This window comes from Chelmon rostratus, chromosome 18, assembly GCF_017976325.1.
Source record: "Chelmon rostratus isolate fCheRos1 chromosome 18, fCheRos1.pri, whole genome shotgun sequence".
In the NCBI taxonomy this organism is placed as follows: domain Eukaryota; kingdom Metazoa; phylum Chordata; class Actinopteri; order Chaetodontiformes; family Chaetodontidae; genus Chelmon; species Chelmon rostratus.
In genome coordinates this window covers 4,791,293-4,799,546 of record NC_055675.1, presented here as the reverse complement: position 1 = coordinate 4,799,546, position 8,254 = coordinate 4,791,293, and the positions used below count along the sequence as shown (strand labels likewise).

Genomic DNA, 8,254 nt, shown 5'->3' with positions numbered 1-8,254 from the left:
ACTCAGAGGACTGTTGATTCTACACAAGGGGTTTGCTGCAGGACATGAGAAAGCCCTGCTGCAATGGGACTGGGCTGCCTGGGTATAACTGAGAAATGCACAAATGGCTGTATTCTATGCCATGAATTTAAGATATAGATTTACAAAACTCCATTATGTTTTTGGACCATTTAAAACTGCAATAGGCAGGGCTTTAACTTAATACCACAAGGTGGGTCTGCTGGTGTCACGTATTGTTGCTTCTTCATACATATTTCTCGAGAAACAAACATCATCACTGACAAAGCAATGCCACACATTCATGCTCAGCAGAGCCACTCGGTGGCCAAGTCCTCAAATTACGAAATTACGGTCTATGAGGCTGTTTGTTGCAAATGTGGAAGAGAGAAAAGTCCTAAGTCCACATTTTTTTCATATTTGTCATATATATGCTAGTTTTCCTTCAATGAGACAGTCAAATTGTGGAGCAGTTTGACTCTTAATTATCTGCATATTCTGCAGTTATTAAAGCAATCATTCATGGGGTGCCCTGTAAATGTTTGAGTAAAGGAATCCTTGTATTTTAATGGCTTTTTTCTTTGTTGGCTTTACCTACTTACTTATTCAATAATAATAATAATAATAATAATAATAATTACTGCAAAAGGCCTTGAACACATGTCCAAATGTATGATATATATAGTACAGATACACAGTCTAATCTACCAGACCTAAGCCTGTTTTCCTTCTAAGACACTGTACAAATGTACAGTCTATACAGTCTGTTCCCATGAGAAACCCCACCGAAGCCATCTGGACTTTTGTTTCTATAGTGGACCTCTAAAATAAGGCATCAGGTTCAAATCATGTGCATGAGCAATCCTCATAAAATTAGAAGAGGTTCTTAAGTATCAAAGTAATACAACAATATTGAGTATGTTTTTGAGCTGTGAAAGAGTGAGATTTGATTAATTATCTATTTACCTGATAGTTACTATAGACGAGCAGATGGGAAAGATGGAAAGACAGAGTGGGATGACATGCAACTAAACCTCCTGGCTATATTTGAACCAGGCAGTGACGTCACAGGGAGAGTACCGATTGAACTATGGATCTATTTCCTTTATAATCAGTATCAAATCGTAGAATTCTGGGAAGCCTCAAGAACTTACAGTTATATATCAGTTCCTTTTCCAGGAAATCATCCGGAAGCAATGGGACCTGTAAAATGATGTGTTACTGGTTGTTTCTGTTTTCAGCCAGTGCATGCTGGGATGGGCTGCAGGCCCTGTGACATTACTAGAAAAAATGCAAATTATGATGAGAGGTGGATGTTTTTTTAATTTTGAAAAGTGCTCCAGCAAGCACCAACACGTGGATTATTTAAAAAATATATATGTTTGTGTAAAAAATTACAAAATGACTTTAACCAAACTACACTTCACAAACATTTTGTTCTGAACACAGTGCTGCTGGTTGAATTCAGCAGCACTGTGTTCAGAACCGCCTTGAAGAAATCTTTTAAAATGTTCGTATTTCTCACTGTTTTTGTCACATGATTTCCTGGGAATAGATATGTTCCCTGCAACACCATTCAGACCATATGATGTAAATGTTAAATTATTTCAGGCAGTGTGACAGTTTATCTCACTGGGTCACACACCCTGTCCGGTTGTGTTATCTGAAGGAAGTGTTCCTGCGGCCTCAGCAGCAACAGGCCTACAGAGATGATCCTTCATTAACCATGAGTGGAGCGAAGCAGCCTGCGGCGGATCATGAAGAAAAAATGTCTCGTTAAGTAAAAGCTCACTATTTACACTCTTGCAAGACAAGATCCTCTCACAGCCTCAAAAGGAAAATGGTATACTGATAGGAATGAAGTGCTGTAGTCAAGCTTCCTGTTCACAGCCCATGTCACTGACAGTCACGTGACAGACATGTGGTTGAGTGCATGACGTCACATGTCACATGTATGTCACAATTCATGTAACAATGTAACCCAACGTGATTTGCAAATATTTTTGATATTGTATCATTAAGTTGTGTAAAAAGCATGTATAACCAGGTCAAATAATAGAACACTTCAGTGTATTACGACTAGAATTTAATATAGAAAAGTCATTACAACTACACTCATACTTTTCATGTTTTATTTAAAGTATGTTTGACATACTTTTAAAAAGTGTACTTCTAAGTAGATGTCATCGAGTTCTACTCAAATGTATTAAAAATGAATATATTAATTCTGCAATACTTAAAGTGGTATTTAAAAGTATCTAGAAAATGATGCACTTTAATGTAAGTGTATTATACATTGTACTTAAGTGTACTTTAAGAAAGTGTACTAAATTGGAAATACTAGTAGTAATAAAGTGGACTTCAAGTCTGTTGTAATACACTCTTAGCATGCTTAATTGAAGTGTACTTTAATTTGACTTCATTTGATGATGAATATATATATATATACACATATATAATACAATTGTACTGCAAATGTGTTTTGAATGCTCATGATTAGTGATCTTCACTGCTGGACTTCAGTACACTTAAAGTTTGCAAAACAACTTTAGCAACAATTTAGCAACTATTTACACTTCAAGTAGACTCAAGTATTATTCAAGTGGCACTTAAGGACTGCTAGAGTACTCTTAAGTGTACTTGAAGAAGACAAAAATAGCACAAAATGTACTGTACTATCTGATGCTTTATTTACATTACAACACAAATGTACTGTAAAACAATGTATTCAAACTTACAGACCCATGCAAAAAGTACAGGTATTAAGAACAGCAGATTATGATGGCAAAAACTTTCTTTGCCAGCTCCTCCTCATCTGAAGTGATTGTTACTGACCAGGAAAAAAGCATTTTTTTTTTTATCAACCTAACACAAAATCAGAAGACTAAAAAACCCACCAATTTTGTGTCATCAGTCAAAAAAGACTGGAATGTAATCCCTGTGACCATGCTGAGATGATCATGTGTCATATGGTGGTATGAACAGTGTTTTACAATCTGTGGTTTTAGTGGGTCACTGTAGCCGATGTTACATCTCAGCGAACACACAATGAACCACATCTCATACTACTAACAAATATTAAAAAGTAGAAAACAAACCATTTGTCATGAGTCTGTTATTTATTACATGCTTATCAAATAGCATACTCCAACACAACAGTGTCCTATTTAGGCCTAATGCTGTCCCAGTAGATGACACCTCTGCATCCCCTGTTGTAAAGTCCTCTCAAGTTTTCCAGTCTTGTAGTTTCAGGTATTACACCCTGCACCCTTTTGTTATGTGTTTGAGCAAGATTTCAAACAACAAAAAGGATTCCAAGTCAACCAGTAAAACCTGAACAGGTAACCTAAAGGCAAGGGGGGTAAAGATTTACCTTTCTTTAACACTAACCCTTATTGGAAATGCTATAAGAGACAGTGCAGCTATGGGAAAATCCTGTTCTGAAACCATGTGAGACTAACAGACATAAAAGTTATACACCTATTAATTACTTACATACTCTATAGGCCTGCATAAATACTGTACATTACTAACAATATAAACAATTCAAATGAACATGACATAGAGTAGTTTAACAAATGTCACAAAGTTATTACAGTAAAGCACTTCTTGTAAGAGATTTTCCTACTCTTCTCTATTCAAATGGTACCTGATTTACATTTCGTCTCACATTACACAACCATAGGTAGGACAATGATTCGTTGAGCACGAGCTCAGTCTCTCCCTCGTTGGCTGGATTGTACACGTCAGCAGTCAATGAGTTGTAGCCAAGATGTATCACAGTCCCATCATCCTCTTCCTGGTGCGAGCGTGTTGACACATTGCACCTACTTTTGGGTAAGTCAAACTAAGCTAACCGCAGCGAGTTAGCTTCTTCTTTTTAAACGCTGAATTAACACGCGGCTCGCGCATAACGCGCTCTCACCCTGCTTTTGTTCGACTTTTCCTACAGGTGGCAAGAACAAGCTGCCGAGGCGACTGTTTGGCCAATGACACGGTTTTCAAGTGGAAAGACAGTCCGGCGAGAGGAAAGGCAGCCATCGAGAAACGTTTGACGTTTGTTTACAGGCACGCGGCGTCGGGCTGCTTGGAACAAGAGTTTCAGCGCACGCGGAAACTGCTGCGAGTTTACAATGAAGGCGCGCGCGACAAGGTGAATTAAAGCCATTGCTGTTACTTACTTTGAAAAAATGAGGTTTCGGCTGCTCAAAAAGAATCTGCTTGCGCTGCTGGGTGTTTCCTGTGTAGTTGTGACTCTCCTGTTCTCAACACGTGTGTTTTTAATTTCCGATGATGACATTGGTGAACCTAATGATATCGTGGTTCAGGGAAACCAGGTCATGCATTCTGGTGACATGCAGAAGTTTAGCTTTGGCTCGCTGCCAGAATTAACTCAGTCCGTTTACAGTGCCAATTACAAGCAGCATGTTCACAATGCGGACAAGTTTCCAGGGGAGCCTCGACTGGTGCTGGTTGTGCAGGTCCATGACAGGCCTGAATACCTCAGACTGTTCATCCAGTCGTTGGAGAAAGCTGCAGAGGTCCACAGCTTCTTCCTCATCTTTAGCCATGACTATTTTTCAGAGGAAATAAACGCCATTGTGCAAGGAATAACTTTTTGCAGAGTGCTGCAAATTTATTTCCCCTTCAGTACTCAGCTGTATCCGAATGAGTTTCCTGGGAAGGATCCACGAGACTGCCCTCGAGACACATCCAAGGACAACGCTCTCAAAACAAGATGCCTCAATGCAGAACACCCTGACTCCTATGGGCACTACAGGGAGGCCTTCATCACTCAAACCAAACACCACTGGTGGTGGAAACTGCATTTTGTGTGGGAGCGAGTGCAGGCCCTGCAGGGCTACAGCAGCTTTGTCATCTTTCTGGAAGAAGATAACTACCTCTTACCTGACTTTTTCCATTTCTATAAATCAATGATAGAGTTCAGGAAGAGCAAATGTCCAGATTGTGACATGCTGGCTTTGGGTAACCTCAATGGCCTGGCTGATTTTACCACACTGTCCAATAAGGTGTTGACCACTGGCTGGATGTCCACTAAACACAACATAGGCATGGGCATCTCCAGGGAGGTGTACTACAAACTGATGGGCTGCAGCAACGAATTCTGCACCTATGACGACTACAACTGGGACTGGACTCTGCAGCACCTCTCCGGAGCCTGCATATCAAAACCCCTCAAAGTGCTTGTGGCACAGGGCTCCAGGGTTCTCCACACAGGGGACTGTGGCCTTCACCAGAAGAAAAACTGCAGACCAGAATGGGCCACACAGAAGGTTGAGGAGAGCCTTCAAGCAACCAAGGATGGCCTCTTCCCTCCATCTCTTGTTCTTAATGGTGCGCTAGCAGTGGAGCACAGGGAACACATGAAGAACGGAGGTTGGGGAGATGTTCGAGACCATATTCTGTGCAATAACTACGCCAAACTATAACTTTTCTCTAGGTATTACGAGTAAACTGTTAGTTGGGTTTCTGCAGATGTGCCATTCATATATAACTTTTCAGGGTTTCAGAGGCTGCGGTGGGTTGCCTTTTCACTTTGACTGTGTTAATGTCTTCCAAGAAGTAGGACCAGAGGATGCTGCATGTACACAGCTCGACTTCAACTTGCATTTAAATCTTTTGTTTTTAATCACCAAAGCTGCACAGTTGCCAAAGACTATTGTTGATATGTTTTGTTGTGTATAATGCATGCAAGCTCACTCATGCTTCTTGATATCATGTCAAGAGGTTTGTGTGTCTGGGTGTCTTACAAAACATTAGATTAGATTTACTGCACAGTGATGGGGCGGTGGGGTGGGGTTATATATCAATTACGATATCAGCATGTCCATATACACCCACTAATTTGCAATTTTGTTTGCAAATATATTTCCTGAGCACACTGCACAGGATGATTATTAACGAGAAGTTAAACATGGTTGTTTGTGGTGAATTAACAACTTGCATCCAGTAGCAGTGTTTTTTTACATGTGCTTTCATGGTACGATTATAAGTATAACAACAAAAAGGCACATGAAATGTTTTATAGGTGACTTCTAGGTTTAATCGAAATGTGTATGACAATCTTAAATATAGGGGAAGTTATACAGTGACTGTTTCTTTGAAGTTGACTTTAATGTCAAAATTACGTCATGCACATAATGGGATTGGTGTTACTGGATATAACCTTCACTTTCTGACTGTCTTTTTTTTTTTTTGAGATGAGGTCAACTGAACCCACTTAAAGGACCAGTGTGTCAGATTTAGGGAGATTTACTGGCAGAGTGCTGCAGAAATTGAATATAATACTCATATATATGTTTTACTAGTCTATAATCACTTGAAAGTGAGAATAGTTTTATTTTTTTACCTCAAAATGCTTTTTATGTTTCAGGGGGAGTGGGTCATCTTCCACACAGTCTGCCACGTTTCTAAAGTAGCCCAGAACTGACAAAACAAACACTGGCTCTAGAGAGCACCTTTTGCGTTTCTTGCAAGTTTTGCAGCCACCATAGGTTCTCCTACACACTTGGAAAGTGAGGGATGCAACCGTGCTGGTAGATGCCATTAAATCCTACACACTGGTCCTTTAATCCTTCTCCTGCTCTGCACTGGAGGCATTTCTGGTTGCAACAACGCAAGCTGGCTTGATATTGATTTTTCTTTTTTTCCCTTTTGGTTGTGACTGTATATTTGCTTTCTGATAGGTGAAAAGTGACCTTTTGGAGTCTTGCTCAAGATTTTTCATTCTGAAACACCAGGCTCATCTGTGATTCTACATTTGTATTTGCACCTTCTTTGTTAGGATTTATTTTAGGATGTAACATCCAAATGAGAACTGAATGAAGTGCATTGGGATTTCATAAGAAGAAAGACATGTTCTTTTCTGGCATTCATCTAATAGTAAAAAAAAAAAATCCCACTGTAGCTGAAGTGCCTTTGTATAGTCTAAAACAATAAGAAAATTAGCACAAGAACATTGATATTGCCTTAAAACTGACCAAAAGTGCCTTCTGATTGTTCCTTTGTGCCTAAACTTTGTTTTAGAAGAGATTTTTAAAGGTGCACTGATAACATTGTTGACCGAGTAGTTATATTTGCATTTGTCAACTCTGGGGACTTGTAATTCTCTTAATAGATATTTTTTGGTTGCGTCTTTATTCATGAGATGGTGAAGAAAAATGAATGTGAATGCAGATTTCACAGAAATCTTCATTGTATAGTCTGGTGAAATGATTTCAGAACGTTGGCATCTGGACTGTATAACATGTGACAGTAGCTCCAAATAAGTGGTCTAACCTTGTATTGGTGTACCTCAGTGTGCCTTCTGGAGATTCCTGGACCAGAAATATGAAATGAATGTGGCAATGAAATCAATTATCTTCTATTTTATGTTGAAAAGTACAGTCAGTTCTTAAGGAACTTGGCAGAGATGGCCTAGTACATGAAGAACAACTAGAAATGACCGTATGTATGTGTGTGGGTTGCTTGATGAGTTCTTTATTGGTGATATGTACAGTTGTTGACAATGATCTTTATTTTCTTGTTGTTTCTTTCTGATAATCACTTGAAATAGCTGTTCATTGTTCACCCAATGTTTACCAAATGGGAAAAAATAAAAGGCTGAATTTTAATTGTCTCCTCATGGTTAAAAGACTGGGACCACCTCATTTTACAGATCTCATTTTTAAATACTTTTATGGAAATGAATTGATAAACTGTGGGGTACTGTGATAAACTGTAGTGTGGTCCATAGTGACAGTGTTCAATGGGTAAACTTCCAGCTAATTCTGATAGTAGCCTGGATGTCTTAGGTCATTATACAGCAGGTTAACTGAACATGCAAAATGTAAAATCTGTCTACCTACAAGCAAGCATACAATTTGGATCTCAGTTGTCTCTGAAATTATTCTTAAAGTCAACAGCTGCTTATGAACTCAACAAACTTAAGTCATTGACCTCTGAGAACATTGTCTTGTGTTTTGTCTATAATTTGTACATTCGTTATTTCCAGGAAACACAAAAGGAAAGAATGAAGAAATTGCAGGACCATCAAATAAAGCGGTACCAAGAAAAGTAGTTACGTTAAACGTGAATTCCAGGCAGAATATCAGTGACTGATCTGACAGCTGCTAAAAATAGTCAGATCACAGCATGTTTACGGCTTTCTGAGCTACTGAACCCTCAACAAATCAGTAGCTGATCAGAGATCTGAGGTGTTTTCCGGATACGTGTCATGTGACTGAATCGTGAGCTT

At 39.1% G+C, this 8,254-nt stretch overlaps 1 protein-coding gene across 1 annotated transcript; it reads left to right on the top strand.

The window, feature by feature from the left end:
- The first annotated feature begins 3,768 nt into the window (after positions 1 to 3,768).
- LOC121621616 (alpha-1,6-mannosyl-glycoprotein 2-beta-N-acetylglucosaminyltransferase) lies at positions 3,769 to 7,631 on the top strand. The gene is made up of 2 exons (XM_041958122.1): positions 3,769 to 3,834; positions 3,950 to 7,631. Exon 2 carries the CDS (start codon positions 4,188 to 4,190, stop codon positions 5,445 to 5,447), a length of 1,260 nt encoding a protein of 419 aa, XP_041814056.1. The 5' UTR covers positions 3,769 to 3,834; positions 3,950 to 4,187; the 3' UTR covers positions 5,448 to 7,631.
- Positions 7,632 to 8,254: the final 623 nt, after the last annotated feature.